The following is an 18,235-nucleotide window of genomic DNA, read 5'->3' as shown; positions in this document are numbered from 1 at the left end:
GAAGCTGAAAAAACATTCCAAATGTGGAAAAATTGAAAAAAAAAAAACGCAGGTGCGTTTTTGTGGGCTCAGTTTTTTCGACTTTGACTGTGCACTAAAAATAACAGCTCAGCTTTATTCTTTGGTTCGGCGTGATTGCGGTGATACCAAATTCATACAGGTTTTATTGTGTTTTAATACATTTTCAAAAATTAAACGAATGTGTACAAAAAAGAAAAAAAAATTGCCATCTTCTGACGCTAATAACTTTTTCATACTTTGGCGCACGGAGCTGTGTGAGGTGTCATTTTTTTGCGAAATGAGGCGACATTTTCATTGCTATCATTTTGAGGTCTTTGCGACATTTTGATCATTTTATTCCATTTTTTATGTGATGTAAAAAGGTGTAAAAGTCGCATTTCAGACATTTGGGCGCCATTTTCCGCCTCAGAGGTCACCGCAGGCCGTAACCGTTTTTATATTTTGGTAGATCGGGCATTTTGGCAATACCTAATGTGTCTGTGATTTTTACTGTTTATTATTTTTTATATCAGTTCTAGGGAAAGGGGGGTGATTTGAATTTTTAATATTTTATTAATTTTTTTTTTATTTTTAAACTTTTTTTTTTCACTATTTCTTAGACCATTTAGGGTACATTAACCCTAGATGGTCAGATCGTTCCTACCATATATTGCAATACTTCTTTATTGCAATATATGACATTTTAGCAGCTCGCTCATTGTAACGAATCTGCAGAAACCAGATAGACCCGAGGCTACCATGGCAACCGATCGCCGCCCCCCGATGGCGTTTGGGGGCGCGACGATTATAATAAAGATGGCGGCGCCCACGCACCGCCGTCTTTTAAATGCTGCCGGCAATGAAAGGTTTAATAGCGGTGGGGGTTTGCTGCAATATGCAACAACTCCCACCCTTGTATGAAGAGGACTCAGCCTGTGAGCCCTCTTCATACATTCCCTATACCTCTGCGCCGTAGAGCTACGGCGCAGAGCATTAAGGGGTTAAATCTAGTTCCCCATAGTCACTGCAACCGCTCTCACCTGTCCCGGCATGATTCCACAAGACCCCTGAAGTTTTCTGGACACCAGAACCCATGTGATGTCAGCAGCAGATAGGACAAAGCTTTGAGGTATTAGTCAATATTTTGAATCTCAAACCACCAGAATAATTTCTGTAGAGTGCTATGGGGCATTATTTGAGATTTCAAGTATGTGCAAGAGCTTGGCATCCACAACAGTAAGAGCCATGAGTTACCAGTAGAACATCCTTTCATTTACTTGTTAGGTTGCCATCTTCGGTGCTTCCTGGTGCCAATGTCTCAAATATTTGATGAAGATGGGTGTCCAGAGGAAGTGATTCAGACCAGGGCTCCTCCTTACATTGTTCTCTGGCCCAGTCAAATATGAGTACTTTGAGAGCGACGGTCTTGTCATTTAAGCCAAAATGACCGGGAGAAGCTGAGCCAAACAGACGGTTCATCTCAGAAATGTGATTTCTCAAATTCCACAAAGTTTTTCAAAGGAAAACAATTACCTTGTAATGAGCGATTCTGGGTAGATTTAGGTTCCCTTTATGACCTATGACCATCTTTAAATAATTTTTGCAATGCCAGCCTACACTGACCATGACAACATAAATTTCCCACTAGCCTATACATTGAAGCGACCTCGCCTGTTTGTGTAATACATTAAAAGGGGTTTTTCCACAAGTTAGGCCCTTTCCACAGGACCCCACCAATCACAAGAACGGGGGGAGGTCCAATGAGACTTCCCCATTCTCGTGATCCTGTGGATAGGGCCTAACTTGTTTTGTAGGAGCTCCAGTTGATTCTTAGAAGAAAAACAGGGAGTTGCTATCTGGCTCATTCTATAAACCATTTAGTAAAGGAAACTGTGGTACCAATATATCTATGGAAAAAAACAAACACTCTTAGACACCAAACCAGTTTAATCATCAAGTTTTAAAAAACTCCAAAGGCAGAGCCAAAATGGCTGAAAACCACAGGGTTCACATACATTTCTACAGATGTTATTTTTGCACTGGGACTCTTCTTCACCATTGAGCTTGTGCTATATGGGAGCATGTAACAAAAAATATACATTGCAGTGCCACAAACTTAATACACAGTATAGAAAACAGAAAAAAAATTGGGCAAAATATTTCATGCACCATAATAAAGCAGAATTTTTAGTAATCTGATTGAACACCACTAGCTTGGTTGCAATGGCTGCTAAACGCAGTTGCTCATTTAGTGATACAAAACCGGGTTTCAGTAAATCCTTTTGTTCATTTTCACACTGTTTAACACTTTTGGATTATGGAGCAGACATGTCAATTATTAATTCAACGCAGCAGAAGATTTTGACCAAATATACAGAGAGCATCGCTACAGTTTGATACTGTATTCTACATTGTGCTACAAGGAAACCCAGTCCACTTGCTTGAGCACAGCACCACATTACAGGTCTGTGTTATTCAGCACCCATTAACTTCTATGGGTCCAATTTTATATGGAGAAGCTGTGGAATTTCTTGCAGTTTGCCTGCTGTACAGATTATTAGAGATTATGGTACTATTTTGCAGGACATGAAGTGCAATATAGCTCCATAATACGGAAGCACCAATATGGATGAACACTAAGGTCTTGTGTCCCCATAAATGATCAAGTTTTATATGCGAGATTCTGCAGAGAAGCTCAAGCACCATCTGAAGTCAGACAATACTGTCAAGTCTTAAAAATAATCAAAACACGTATCAAAAAATGTCTTATTTATTAATAAACCTTGTTGTACAAACCTGAAAAGTAAACAAAACTGGCAATAAACAACATGGAGTCTTTCCATCACGCGGAAAGAGAGCAGAGCAGTGCTAATAAATTAAATGTCAACCTGTAAGCCGTAGTCATAGAAGTTAACTGTCAAGAGGGGAAAAAGCACACAGCAAGGCCATAAAACTGGACAACCACATTGGAAAACACTTGACTCAGTTTACCGTATGTTATTGTTAAATATTCAAAAACAGTTCAGTCTTCTGCAACAACAACCAACAAATTGTATGAAAAGGACACTCTCCCAATAGTCACCACTGGCGAGTTCAGTGCAATATGGCTAGCTACGGTCTTGTCAGATTTCTTTCCATCATGAAACAAAGAACTATTTTGTGAAAACAGTTTCCCTTTTTTTTTTTCTTATACTTTAGTCCCACACATACAAAAAAAAACAGAAAAAGGGGGCAAAAGTTACGCCATTATTTCTTTTTAGTTGTTCAGTGATGTAAGCAGCACTTATATATGTTACAAGAATAACCCTGTAAGCATCCAGACCATCTGATGAAGAAACTAAAATGTAAGGCTTTTTCTTCATCTTTATTTTTTCTTCTCACCGTCCCCTGTCCACCCCAATCCCCAAAAGAAGGCTCAAGTATTTTAATCAATTTACAAGCATATGTACAAATAAGGTTGTGATTTGTAATTTGTTTTTCTTTTGCGAACACAGAGCTAAAAACAGAGAAAAAAAATAAGACAATGAGGAAAATTTCTTTTTCACATTCATGACAGAACAAATAATAATTATTATAATAATAATAATAAAATTAAAAAGGAAAAAAAACAGTTCAGACCCTAGTGGCTCTAGAAGGTGATGGGTGAAGCAGTTCAGTCTATCACAGCACCACGTGACAGAGGGGCTGGAACATAAAACAATGTACATACATATTAATGCTGATTGTGTGATGTGTTGAGATATAATTGCAGTGGAATGAAATGGAATGTTAAAAAGATTGCACGTCTATGACATAGAAGCACTTCCGGCTTCGACCATTTATATATATATATTTATATACTTTAAATTCATTTTTCCTTTTCTTTTCCAAAGGATGCTATTGAAGTTTTTTTTTAACATTTCTTTTTCATTTTTTGATAAAGTAGCCAACAGCACCAAAAATAACAGAATGGATTCCTTATGAAATCAGGCACAGTTCATAGTCCCCCACCCCCCACGTGACTTCTGCCAGGAAGGCATTGCTTGAGTTTGTTTGCCTCTTCTTCTCCTTTAACTGATGCATAGAAATGTGCTGGTAACAGAGAACCATTTCCAAGTCTCAGCATTCTGCCTCTGGTTTGTTTGGAAAAAAAAAAAAAAAAAAAAGTCCATCAGCTGCCAAACTTTCCTCCTTTTTTTGAGTTTTGTTGGTTTTTTTCTACCTTTTAAGTTACTATATTTAGCCCCAAACTTTTTAAAAAATTATAAAACTCATCTTGCACGTGACAGAATGAGACGTAGCCAAGAAAAAGCAGATTTTGTTCAAGTTTTGATATTCTTTTTTCCTCTAGAAAAAACTGCTCCCTTGACTGGATAAAGAAAATGCAAAGGAAAAAAAAAACACTTTAAACTTATCAAAATGTTTAAAAAAAGCCTTTTTCACACAGTTGTCAAGGAAGGCTTTCTGTATAGAATTCAGTCTATGGGGCGGCAGAAAAAAGAAAAATAAAAAACACAGACTGCCCCTCAGACTACCATAAAACAGTGACTAGACTGCAGGGGTAAAAACCAGACTGCAGCATCTACATATAAAACAAATAAAATAAAATCAACAGTTTAATGCTAAAACAAAAAAGTTACTTCTCTAAAAACCAGAAGAAACAAAAAATCTTCATAGAGCTAGTGCAAAGACAGCCTGCATTCTACAGCAAGTACTCCAAACTATGGTAGAATTACAAAATAAAAATATATATTTATATATATATATATTTATATGATCAGAGAACTGAGAGAGTGTTGGCATCTTCAGGATGAAATTGAAGCACTTTTGGACAAACTGATGGATGAAAGTCTGGAGCATGGCACATCGAGTGTGGCTCTCTTCCTTGGTCCCCTTTTTGGTGTAGATTTAATCATACAGTTCTCAATGCTGCTGTTTTTACCAGACACCTTCCCACAGATCTGATTGACAAGACTTATTATTTGTTCCTGGAAAGCAAAATAAAAGTGGTTAAGAAATAGGCACTCTATGCCTGATCCAATATTTTATTGTAATAATAAAAATCATACCAGTCAACACATACACTAATTTAATATATAGCTTAGAGCGGCATTACATTCACATATGCACACACACAAACACACACTATTTATACCGTCCACGGTTTACATACAAGATAGGTTTCTGCAGGTTTGTTCTTAAGTTGAATTTGTATGTAAGTTGGAACTTTATATTTTCTAATTGTACCCCCAGCCAAATTTTTTTGGTCTCGGTGATAATTGGATTTTAAAAATGTTGGGTTCTCATAAAACCAGGATTAACAATAAATCTTAATTGCAGACATCTTTGAAAACTATTATAGATGTTTATTGTAGCCTGAAGCTAAAGTACTGTAAATTACCAATTACCAGAGGTCTGTTTGTAACTAGGGGTCGTCTTTAATTATGGATCATTCAATGTGGTACAATCAGTCCACACGTGCACAACAGTATCTGCTTTGCCAGTTCCACAAGGTCAAATTCATGTGGTCTCCGTCTTAAGGGAACCTGTCACCAGGAGACCCATTTTTAGCCCTCCCTCAGTCCCCACAGAGCATAGTACATACACTGCCAAAGTGTTTTTGCATTAAAAATTGGTTTCACAGAAAAAAAGATATGTTATATTGTACCTTTCATTTGCATCTGCTGTGTGACTAGGCAGTTTCCCTATGGGAGGGGCTGGAAAGGAGCAGTCCCCCCCCCACCCTTGGGAACATGTGACCTTTTCAAATATATGAATAACTCCCCACACTCAGGATTGGCTAGAGAGGAGCAGGGGGTGTCGCTAAACCAAGTGATGGGTGTTTTCATATATTTGAAAAGGTCACATGGAGTAGCTGTTCCCCAAGGGTGGGGGGAAATGCTCCTTTCCAGACCCTCCCATTTGGCAACTGCCTAGTCACACAGAACATGCTAATGAAAGGTACAATACAACATATCTTTTTTTCTGTAAAACCAATTTTTAATACAAAAGCACTTTGGCAGTGTATGTACTATGCTCTGTGTGGACTGGGGGAGTGCTAAAAATGGGTCTCCTGGTGACAGGTTCCCTTTAAAGGGGTTTCGCCACAAAGGAAAGTCAGGCCCTATTCAAGTGTTGAGACCCCTGTAAATCCCGTAAATCCCCTGGACCCCTCGTCACTCCGTCAGAGTGTGCGCTCCGTGCTCACTGATCTCCGTCAGCTCCATAGAGATTAATGGAGCATAAAGGTTATGTGCGGCTGTCTCTTCCATTAATCTGATGGAGCAATGACATTTTCGCGATCTGCGGGGGTCTTATCAGGCAAGCTGATCAGCAAGTTGGGCCCTATCCCAGGGTCGGTCAGGCCCGTTGGGGGGGGGGGGGGGGGTGATGAATCCTGCCAAGCCCCTGCCGTTGGCTGCAATAGTACTCGATGCGGCCGGAACGGCGGCATGGAGTACTATCACTGCAGCAAAAGCTGTCAGTGCGATGCAGCCAGGTGATTTCCGGTGCACGTCGCACTGTAAACGAGGAGGCTGGGGCACAGGGGGCTGGCTGTATACTGGGAGGCTGTGACCAATGCATTTCCCACCCTCGGCTTATACTTGAGTCAATAGGTTTTTCCAGTTTTTGGTGGTAAAATTAGGATTTGCGGCTTATACTCAAGTATATACGGTAATAATAGAATTAAATAATGTACAGATACTGTGTGTAAATCAATTATACAGTTATACTACTTGCCTCCTATTTATTAAAGGGATGCTACATGCTCAATAATTTGTAGGGGATTATATGTATAATAATAATTGGGACATGGTATAAAAACCTAGTACATTTTGCATAAAATAACTGATAATGCATAATTGTTATACAACACATTTTTAGTAGGAGAAATGTATAAAAATAATTAGAAGGGACATTAAATAGATAAATTAATTCATTAAATTCATAATTCACAGGGGAACCATATATTATGGACCACACATACAATTTAGTGGTACAGTATTATTTATTCACGGACTGTAGTATAGTAATATATTTGGGGGTAACAATGTAATTTTTGATATGCTGGGGGCACAGATGGGTTTCTTATGTAGAGTCTTTACAAGTACAGTGTGGGACATTGTTTTATCCAGGCGACATTATAGTGTAAGTAACTGTGGTATATTTAGGGGCGCAGTGCGGGGCGTCTGCTTCCCAGTGCTGAACACATCTGCCAGAAAATTCTGGAACCAGATTTTATGATGATTCTGGACGTGAAAGAGAAGGCATTTCACCTGTGAGGTACTAGATGCTACTTCTTCCTGTGTCAGATCAGTATTGTAGTCACTGAATAACCTTCTAGTGTGAGACAGCTCTCAGAGTATGTACTTTTATATCTATAGGGACAGAGAGACAGGGGTGACTTGTCAATGTGGTGTGTGGCCGCCAGTGTAGGGTTATTGTCACCAGTTCTTATAAAGGTTTTCAGCATTTTCTTATTGGAGGGTTGGGGTACAGTGCGAACACTTACATCCCTAACCACAGCCCAGCTACCAGCAGAAAGCCCGGGAAACCAGGGGTAACTCTTATACTATCCCAAACATTAATGCCCTGAGATAACGTCACCACTGGAAGGGAAAAAGGGATTAGCTTATCTCCTTCATTTCACTGCCCCCGCTAGTGCTTACAAATTCCCTTATCCCACAATATTTCTATGTAGTAGTAGGTGGGCCCCAGGTAGCCCAGTCCAACCCTGCCCTATCCTGTGGATAGGGCATAACTTTCCTTTGTGGGAAAACGCCTATAAAGAACACCCGAATTACGACCCCTAGTTACAAACGGACCTCTGGATGTTGGCATTGTACTGTACTTAAGTCCCAGGCTACAATGATCACCTGTAACAGTTATCAGTGGTGTTTACAATTAAGATTTATTGTTAACCCTGGTTCTTCTGACAACCCAAAAGTTTTAAAAACCAATTATCAAACAGACCAAGAACCTATCTTGTACGTAACACAGGGACTGCCTGTATTTGAATCACATTTTTAATTCCAATGAACAGATAAAGGTCATTGAGTCAGTACCTGTGAGTACAGATCCACCAACAAGTGTTCAACAATACATGAAATGCAATCCCATTAAGAAAAAAGAACAGCTAATATTTTATAATACAGTATATCATTTCTTAATTTATAATACAGAATATATATACACATATATACATATACACACACACACAGGAAATAATCACTAACAATCGTGTTTAGTAACTGACCTCATCGTAGCGGTACATCAGCTTTAACCCTCGGCACGACTTCTGCTTCTCTACATGACGCAGCGCACACTCCAGGCAGAACACGACATTCTCATTTTCTTGCACCACCTTAGAATTACAAAACAGAACATCATTTTAGACATGAAAAACATTCTGTTACCATCAAGAAAATGGAGCCAGAACTGAAACTCTGTTACATAACCTCATTGAGGTGGAGGTTAAATAGTGATTGTACGCAGTAATTATATTACATACTGGAGGATGCCTGCCAGTGCACATTGCTCTAATGAATGAAACGATAGGAAGAAGTGGCCTGTGTGGCAGTAACAAACCCAGTAATTTGAGTCCCTTTGTACCAACAGCAAGGTAGGGCAGGCCGTAGATGGACATCCAGAAAGGAAACCAATGTTCAAAGGGCCACTAAACCTAAAATACAAGTTGGTCCAAAATGAGAAGGTAACAATGCCTGGTAACAGTTACAAAATCTATGTAAAAGTTCCCATATTATGACAGGGTGTGTAAGTCTGCCACCTCCAAAGCTATTGAAGTTAAAGGCAAGAGAAGAAAAACTAATCTTTTAGACAAAATGAAGTTGAAAGGATTTAGCTGGCCTGTAGGTCCATGGCTTATATATAGACAGTATAGTTCATGAGTAGGATCTCTGTACTACCAAACGGATATAGAAAGTCCTGATATTTAGAAACAGGTCAGTTTATTCCCATCTTAGAAGTAATGTGCAGCTGTGAATATAATTATTGCATGCTTTCAGTATAGAAACACAATTTACATTTGGGAAGGGTGAAAAATGAAACATACACTCAAATGAAAGCCCTGACAGCACCAATACCAAATCTGCTCTTGCTCACCATGGAAAGGTAACACAAATGCTGGCAAATCTGGCATCTTCTCTCAGACGTTTCAAACTGCAGCCACTTGCGAGGTTTTTTCTTCCTATCCATCGTCGAGTTGCTGGTGTCATGGCTCCCATAGCGTGCAGATGAATGGAGGCCAGCCTCAAAGAGTTCCCTTCTCTGCCTCAACTCTGTATCCCTGTCCAACAAAAGAGCAAGTTAGAAACCTGCCAGCACATCACTGAGCTCTGATTACATAGAGCTCTTCCGCAGCTCTGTAATAAGGGCAAAGTGATAACAACTAAATTTTCCACCTGCAAAGGAAGTCCTTTGGTGAATTGCAAAAAAATGCATTGTTAAAAAAAATGTATCCTGTTTGTGGCTACGTTCCTAACACCCCCCTTCTCCTCCAAAGTCGGGGATATGGGGGCGAAATAGGTGACCCACTCTGCAGGTCAAAAGCCCAGGTATCAGTCACTGCACAAGCTGAAACAACTCATAGTTCAGATGATGCAGTTTACTTTCAGATGGAGATGCTCCTGAGGTTAAACAAGTCCCTAAAACTGGGACTGCTCACCAAAGGACATTTCCATAGGAAACACAATAGTTACATATATAGTTACGGGTAATGATCATCAACCAGCACGTCTTGGAAAGACAGAGGCTACATAGTAGACAAAAACAAGAGCATTAAACAAGCAAGACACCAAGTCATTGGCAAAGCAAAGTTCTGTAACATAAAAGATTTGTTTGTTGCTGCCTTTCTCATGCTAGCATTGAGCCATCTGCTTGACTTGTAAAAATAAAAAAGTAGTCTTGGCCAGGACCGAGAAGAGACGTCTGATTACAGTTCTCCTATTAAAGTTGGTCTTGAGAATCTTGATTCATTTGGTAAAAAGAGCATCAAAACACCTAGAAATATGGGGCCCTCAGTAAAAATAAAAAATACAAATACAGTACATTATATAAAAGGGTTTGAACCCAGTTTTGTCCTCTTCATAGCAATAAAAAAAATAAGTGATATTATACAAAAACGTCTTCGTTTCCATTGGCAGTGTATAAAGCAAAACTCCACTCAAAAAGCTTACCATTCATTGTCAAGTGGAGTTCACAAAGTTATCCGAAGCTGCAAAATTTTACTTACCTGTGATAGTGACAGTGCAACCCAGACCCTTACACCACCAGTTACTGAAGTTATTTACTTCAGTGAAAAAACAGGAGCCTCCTCCACCTCCATCAAACAGGAAGAGAGACACCCAGCAATGCACAAATGGAGCCAACTGGATCACAGGAAAGCTGGACTTTGCAATTCACTAGATACAACTTAGTGAACTCCACCTAAAGCTTCAAGTAAAGCTGTGGTGGAGTTCTCTTTTCACCAAGTATACAAATCTAAAACCGCATGGGCTTGTAGACCCATCACGTCAGGAATACATCCGTTATTTTACCTGAGCTCTCCGAGCAGTGAAGAAATGACACTCAGAGTTGGGCTGTTTTCCTTTTTAGCTTCGGCAGTTGCAATCTGATACAATAATTTCTCCATGGAGAAGGGCTTTGCTATATGTCGACGCTTCATTTCCTGAGAAAGAAAAATGTTTGTATAAAAATTAAAGCACTGATCAAAACATGTTTTGCCGCAGCAAAAGGAGTTGCAAGAAATAGATGTGCTTCAGTATAGTTATGAGCCATGTAAGAATGAAATCAGATAACAAATGCCATATTCTGTATTGCATATGAATCTCACAAGTATAAACTCAGGTGGAAAAATATATCAGGAATAGGGAATCACTAAAAGTGCACAGTACAGAAAGAATTCAAATTTGTAAGTATTCCTGTGTACCTTGGCAGTTTTGAAGCCCATGCTTGTCCACTGGGTGGTAGCAAAGTGCACAGTTTCAGAAACACTGTAACCACAGCACACTTTTGACACAAAGGATCCTGGGAAGCAGACAACAAACTGCCCACATTGCTGAACAGTACGGTGCACCTTGATCCCCTCCTTGCACAGCACCTCTGGGGAGATCTACAGCAGGAAAGAATTGTTAGCCGGACTATTTTAAACACTAGTCACATAAGAAATTATTTTAGAGTTATAAAATGTTTTCAGATGCAAAGTTAGAAAATAAATATTCAGAAAAGAAGAGAAAAGGCTGACCACATAGCTAGTAAGTGAGTAATAACACCCACACAGCCTTAGATTGATATCGTGTCCAAAATATCTACATGGTATATTGTAAAGGGCTTCAAAACTGTATTTGGGAAACCTTTAAACACATAGCTGTAGGCATCCCTTTAAAGAGGACCTGCAACCAAATCCAAAATGCTGAATGACATCGCTCAATTCATTGATGCTGTGCCAAATATATCTGGTGATCTTATTGTTTACTCAGTCTACAGGTTCAACCGCTTTGGAAACCCAGAGGTTTATATGTGAATTTGCTTATATTTGCCAAGGGGGCGGTAACATTTTATTCTCTCTCGTAATGTGTCTGCCATATGGGAATAAAATGTTACTACACCTTAAAAAAAAATCATAAGCATATTATCTTTCATCAACTTTTTTTTTTGTAGCAAATAAAATCTTCCCTAAACTGATCAGGGGCCCAGCTGCAACCAAATGTTGTATGCCAGTCAGCATTTTGCTCTTGGTGACAAGTCAGTACTCTGTGCCAGGCCACTATGCCACCATTATCAAACTACTAATGAGAAGCAGGTTTCCTAATCAGCGTGGGGAAAAGTCACATCACGTACATTTACAAACCTCACAACAGACCTAAGACGCGAGTAACGCGATTACAAGATGGCAGCATAGCTGAAAGGCAATTGCCGAGGACATCACATCCCAACAATGGAACGCTTTTCATCTCTCCCACATAGCGCAGGTTACCACCAGGGCTCAGCACGGACTTACCATGACATTACTTTCAAGCATTTGAAGACCAGGAGTACCGTTGGCTTGAAGCAGAGTATGTACCACTTTGTCAAGTTTGCTCTCTTCCTCAGCAGGAATGCAATACCTGTATGTGACACAGTGGATAATGTTATAGGAGTCGTCTCCACTTGCCTGCTCTAAAACAGTACCAAAATTTTCTCTCAGCTGGTTATTTAAAGTTGACAATCCTTTTTGTTTTGCTTGCCCACCATAAAGTCATAAGAGACCCTTGGGGAACATAACATTATTATTATTATTTTGATTGCTGGTTACCAAAGTCACCAGAGATACTGTGCATAACTGATTTCAGTCCCGTGGGCGTGCGCTGGCAGGATTTCACAGATGGACTACAATGCTGTGGATTGAACACAATGCATCCTCGTGGTATAGGATGCATGGAGTCCTTTCCTCACAGATCAGCAGCACCAAACTCATGATTACATACACTCACCGGCCACTTTATTAGGTACACCTGTCCAACTGCTCGTTAACACTTAATTTCTAAACAGCCAATCACATGACGGCAACTCAGTGCTTTAGGCATGTAGACATGGTCAAGACAATCTCCTGCAGTTCAAACCGAGCATCAGTATGGGGAAGAAAGGTGATTTGAGTGCCTTTGAATGTGGCATGGTTGTTGGTGCCAGAAGGGCTGGTCTGAGTATTTCAGAAACTGCTGATCTACTGGCATTTTCATGCACAACCATCTCTAGGCTTTACTGAGAATGGTCCGAAAAAGAAAAAACATCCAGTGAGCGGCAGTTCTGTGGGCGGAAATGCCTTGTTGAGGTCAGAGGAGAACGGGCAGACTGGTTCGAGCTGATAGAAAGGCAACAGTGACTCAAATCGCCACCCGTTGCAACCAAGGTAGGCAGAAGAGCATCTCTGAACACACAGTACGTCGAACTTTGAGGCAGATGGGCTACAGCAGCAGAAGACCACACCAGGTGCCACTCCTTTCAGCTAAGAACAGGCAACCGAGGCTACAATTTGCACAAGCTCATCGAAACTGGACAGTAGAAGATTGGAAAAACGTTGCCTGGTCTGAGGAGTCTCGATTTCTGCTGCGACATTCGGATGGTAGGGTCTGAATCTGGCATCAACAACATGAAAGCATGGATCCATCCTGCCTTGTATCAACGGTTCAGGCTGGTGGTGGTGGTGTCATGGTGTGGGGAATATTTTCTTGGCGCTCTTTGGGCCCCTTGGTACCATTGAGCATCGTTGCAACGCCACAGCCTACCTGAGTATTGTTGCTGACCATGCCCATCCCTTTATGACCACAATGTACCCAACATCTGATGGCTACTTTCAGCAGGATAATGCGTCATGTCATAAAGCTGGAATCATCTCAGACTGGTTTCTTGAACATGACAATGAGTTCACTGTACTCAAATGGCCTCCACAGTCACCAGATCTCAATCCAATAGAGCATCTTTGGGATGTGGTGGAACGGGAGATTCGCATCATGGATGTGCAGCCGACAAATCTGCGGCAACTGTGTGATGCCATCATGTCAATATGGACCAAAATCTCTGAGGAATGCTTCCAGCACCTTGTTGAATCTATGCCACAAAGAATTGAGGCAGTTCTGAAGGCAAAAGGGGGTCCAACCCGTTACTAGCATGGTGGACCTAATAAAGTGGCCGGTGAGTGTATTTACAGATCTACCATAGTGGTCGAAAAAGCTCTTTTCCGTATACATAGCACCCACTGAGCAATTTGTATATAGCATCCAACAAAATTCTATGTATTATTCATTACATTTTATCTCTGTCTGCATATCCTTCCCAGATGGTCTCTTAGCCAGTATGGACACCTGGGCAGTCATAGCTTTTTCCCCGCTAGATAGACTTCTTTATTTTGCTTACTATGAACTGTTCATAAGAAACATGTAATGCAGCATCATGTCGCTTATCCCCACCAGCTGAAATTCTGGAGCATTTTTTCAATGCTTTGTTCTGTTCCTGCGACTCCTTTTAGAAATCAATACTTACATTGACAGCTAAGAATCTCACCTGTCAATGAGGCATATTCTAAGAAGTATCCCGCTGTCAGGACTAACTAGGCAGTGAAATTCTGCTGGACACACACAACCGATAACAGCATGAAAACAAGTGCTTAATGCTCACTGCATCTGGTTATAGGTACACAACATACACAATAGATTTACACATCAGTTACTAGTTAGTTTCAATTGCTTCTACTTTTATTTTTCTAGTTATAGGTTATTTTAATTAAATATCTGGTCTGTGACACCAATGACCTCTCCTCTGTATACATCAATGTACAATCAGTGGGGGTCTGGGATTAATCTGATCGATCAGGAAGCAGAAGGCTTTGTCCTTATTTCCTGGAAAAATTTAAGAGGAAGAGCACAACCGGCTAAAGTTAGTTTCACCATAACTACACTGAAAAAATGAGGGGTGGTGGGTGCTGGTGTCAGGGATGCAACTGTAGGTAACCAATGTAAAATGCAACTCATCTGTAATCTGTTCCTTGTTGTACGTTATCATTATTGTATTCATATGTATATGTAAAGTATGTACGTAACCGTATTTAACTGGAATCTGTAACATGTATTTGTATTATCACAACATACTTTTCAACATACTTGCCTCCAATCGCGATTGTTGTGTACATAACCAGATGCTCTCAGTATAAAGTACTTGTTCTCATGCTATAAGTACATAAAACCTGATCTCATTGGACACACAGGACTGTCTCCAAGGAACATAACCGTTTTCAGAGTAAATAATACATTGTTTAGAACGGTACAATGGTAGGCAGGCTCCCTGTGGTGGTTTACTATGTGTGTACATACATATAGGAAACATGGCTTGAGGAACTGCTACATTGTACAACAGAAAGACGTGAAAATCTAAACAAATAGCACACAAATCTCTCACACTTACCAAATGCAATCAGCACCAGTGTGTAAGTAGTCAATGTAGGGAAGGTGATTTTGGTCCCGAGACCAGCATGAGGTAGAAAAAACCATGCCAATATTAAGCCAAGGAATTGTTACTCCTGTTATAATGAAAATAAATTATTCTGGTTAACCGAATCAAGGCCTAAAAGGTGCATTTCATTAGGGCTTATGCACACAAACAATTTTTGCGCCGTATGCTAGCAGCAAACCAGTATTCCAGTCAGCGGGCATGAGCAGGTTGCCCAGACGCAGAAGATAGAGCTGGCCTTATTCCTGCCCGTCTTTACAGCTGGGGAAGTTGTTTGCTGCTGTTTGTCAGTAGCCAACAAGGGTTCAAGGGTGCAAACAGCATATGTTTATGTGCATGAAGCCTTACATAGTATTTTAAAAAAGTAGGTATGAGGATACAGCATATAGCTATTCAAATGGAAAATTAAGACCTCATGCTCCCAACTATATTGGGGGCTGTGATCTAGCCACACAGCCCATCAAGCAACATGTCCACGGAACTAGAGTACAGGTCTGCTCGTCCCAAAATGTCTGATCTATAAATCGATAACAACCGTTATTACCGCCATTTAACCCCAGTAACTGAAAACCGCGCCCAAATTATTATTATTTTTTTTGTACAAAATTTAGTTTCCCTGTGAACGTACCAACAAAAAAATAAAGTAGACATGTCATTTGGGACGCACAATGAAAGCCATAAAAACCAAGCCCACAAGAAAATGGCGTGAATGTATTTTTCACCAATTTGTCTACCCTTTGCCTGGGATTTTTAAGTTTTCTGCTCCCCACCTTCAAAAAAAGTATTTATTTTTCCATTTAAGGAACTGTATTAATTTTAAAAAATTTAAACCTTTTGTAGGGTTGAAAATCATGTCTTTTTAATACTTCAGTATATGGACCCTTGCAAGGCCTCATATTTTGCGCCACAAGCTGACCATTTTTCATTTGTACCATTTTTGGAACTGTACGACCTTACGATCACTTTTTATTGAAATTTATGTGCGTCATGAAATGGTGAAAAAGTAGTGATTCTGACATTTGGACACTATTTTCCGTTACAGAGTTCACCTCTGGAATAATCTTTTTTTTTAATAGAGCGGCCATTTTGGGATACCTAACATGTTTATGTTTGTTTATTTGTGTTATTAGGAAAGGGTGGTGATTTGAGTTTTTGTGTTTTTTTCCAACTTCTTTATTTTATAGTATTTCCAGAGCCCCTAGGGTACTTTAACACTAGGGGATCTGATCCCTTATACAATAAACTGCACTACTGAACTGTATCTGTAAAAGAGCCTGGTCGTCACAGCACCAAGCTGACACCCACTGAGGAAGTTAATTGCAGTGGCAGCTGGATCCACGATGGCGGTGTGGTCACTTGAAGGAAATCGACCATTTGAATTCATGGATTATGAACCAAACATAACTTGAGAATACTGTAGCTACACTGATCCTATCTTGTTTAATCCCTGAGCTGAGTGGTTTTGCTGAAAAAAAAAAAAAAAAATTAGAAAATTGTGATCATGAGGCTCTGTCGCTCCTGTGGCTTCCCCGGCGCTTATCCTCTTACCCCTATTATGCACTGCTCCAGAGAATGATGTAATCACTGTGTTGTGCCTGAGAGGCAGAAGTAATCAATACCAGCTGCTGTGTATGAGTGATCCAGCTCAGGTTGTTTAGTCCTGTCTGGACAGTTCAGGAAGCTCTGTATAACATGCATGCTGAAGGCAATCCAGCTTTCCCAAGATCATAAATGTTATAATTGTTTTTTTTTATGGAAAACCTCTCAACTCCGGGATTAAATGAGAATGCTGCAGCTACACTGATGCAGAAGCAATCCTAAGGTATGTTTGGTAAGTGTTGCCATTGCGGTTTATGGCATCACTTAAGGGGTTAACCTCACGAAACTGGTGCTAGCATAATGAAGCCGACGCCCACTGTGTATGGAGTGGGCTCAGTCCTTAAGCCTGCTCTATACATAACAGACATGTGAGGTACAGATTAGTCAAAGTATAAATTGTTAACTTATGTAAAGTGCTTCCCGATATATATCGTCATTTAAAGTAGCGCATAATAGAACTGCAAACATTGACCTGGACATTCAAGGACCAATGTTCCTCGGTCACTGAGGGGTTAAACACTTACCAGGCACAGCACCAAGGTGTCGCAGGATTGATCCTGAATTATTGGGAAGGACGGTAAGATTCCATCCATGCCTATAAAACATAAAAAGTCGACATATAACTGTCTGCACAGTTCACTTTGACAAAGAGTGGACACACGGAGATCTTCTCACCTTGAAAAGGGCTCCGCTTTAGCCACAGGAAATCCACTACCATGAGTCTTTGTGTCCACCTTTCCACAGTGCACAGCAACGTGACAAGTTCTCTGCTCAACAAGACGCCAGTACTCTTGCTGTAATGAGAAGAGCAGTCTTGGTTTAATATTTTGTTGGCTTTTATGTACAGAGAGAAAAAACTGTGCCACGTATTTTATGTCAAGTGTGGTAATGTGAGAGGGGCAGCACGCAGCAGTACATGTCACTTCCTATCTTTCTTCCTCTTACCAGAGGACCGTGAAGAAACATGTCCCTCAATTACTACTCTACAATTGTATTATTATTTTACATACAATTATGTATACTTTATTGTACATTATTTGTTGGATCCTGACATTGTGTACCTTGTAATATTGCTTTTACTGCATTATGATGAGAGCAAGTTGGCGTTATCCTAAGCCCAGAGGAATGACAATCCTTCAAGCCATGGGTTCCCTAGAGGTTTCCTCCACAGGGGGGTTTTCTTCTCCTGAGCGCTGTGGGATAACTCTTTGAGGTTGGCCAGATTTTATGGTTGCCTGGACATTATTTTATAAGATATACATTCATGGCTTTGATTAAACAAAATATATGAAATGTGATATATTTTAACATATTTTAAGAAAAGGAAATTTTATCTAATAAAGTATAGCAGTTTTGTTATCGGTCACGGCGTGGAGTTGGTGTTGAAGGAGTCGGGTGGTAGTTTCAGGTGGACCCTTTTTTTTTAACTAATAGAGGATGTTAAACCTCAGGGTGGTGAACAGGCTGAGCTTTGTAAGTGGGCAGCCTGAACGATGTCATCCTGGGGCGGGCACGGTGGAGAGTGTGCTGGCTCTGCTAGGATGGCAAGCCAGAGCGTGCCGCCCCTTTATTGCTGTCAGGCCAGGTGCTGTATGTCAGTCCACTGTGGATCTCACAATTTAGTCCCCTAGCACTTCACCTGACCCCTCCCCCCCCT

The 18,235-nt window shown here is 40.3% G+C and overlaps 1 protein-coding gene across 2 annotated transcripts in view; it reads right to left on the bottom strand.

The window, feature by feature from the left end:
• Positions 1-1,929: 1,929 nt before the first annotated feature.
• Positions 1,930-18,235, bottom strand: part of JARID2 (jumonji and AT-rich interaction domain containing 2) — a 120,554-nt gene continuing 104,248 nt past the window's right edge. The window contains exons 10-18 of one of the 2 annotated variants that reach the window (XM_072152632.1): positions 17,254-17,372; positions 17,103-17,173; positions 14,935-15,049; positions 11,999-12,104; positions 10,928-11,110; positions 10,536-10,666; positions 9,103-9,286; positions 8,237-8,344; positions 1,930-4,967 (exon numbers count right to left, since the gene is read on the bottom strand). In XM_072152632.1, coding sequence (XP_072008733.1) covers positions 4,785-4,967; positions 8,237-8,344; positions 9,103-9,286; positions 10,536-10,666; positions 10,928-11,110; positions 11,999-12,104; positions 14,935-15,049; positions 17,103-17,173; positions 17,254-17,372 — 1,200 coding nt within the window. In that variant the 3' untranslated portion in view covers positions 1,930-4,784. The remainder of the gene's footprint in view (positions 4,968-8,236; positions 8,345-9,102; positions 9,287-10,535; positions 10,667-10,927; positions 11,111-11,998; positions 12,105-14,934; positions 15,050-17,102; positions 17,174-17,253; positions 17,373-18,235) is intronic. The other variant, XM_072152634.1, reaches the window with a different exon arrangement.

Source organism: Engystomops pustulosus, chromosome 5 (genome assembly GCF_040894005.1).
Source record: "Engystomops pustulosus chromosome 5, aEngPut4.maternal, whole genome shotgun sequence".
In the NCBI taxonomy this organism is placed as follows: domain Eukaryota; kingdom Metazoa; phylum Chordata; class Amphibia; order Anura; family Leptodactylidae; genus Engystomops; species Engystomops pustulosus.
The sequence above is the reverse complement of the archived record's forward strand: the minus strand, read 5'-3'. Positions and strand labels throughout refer to the sequence as shown.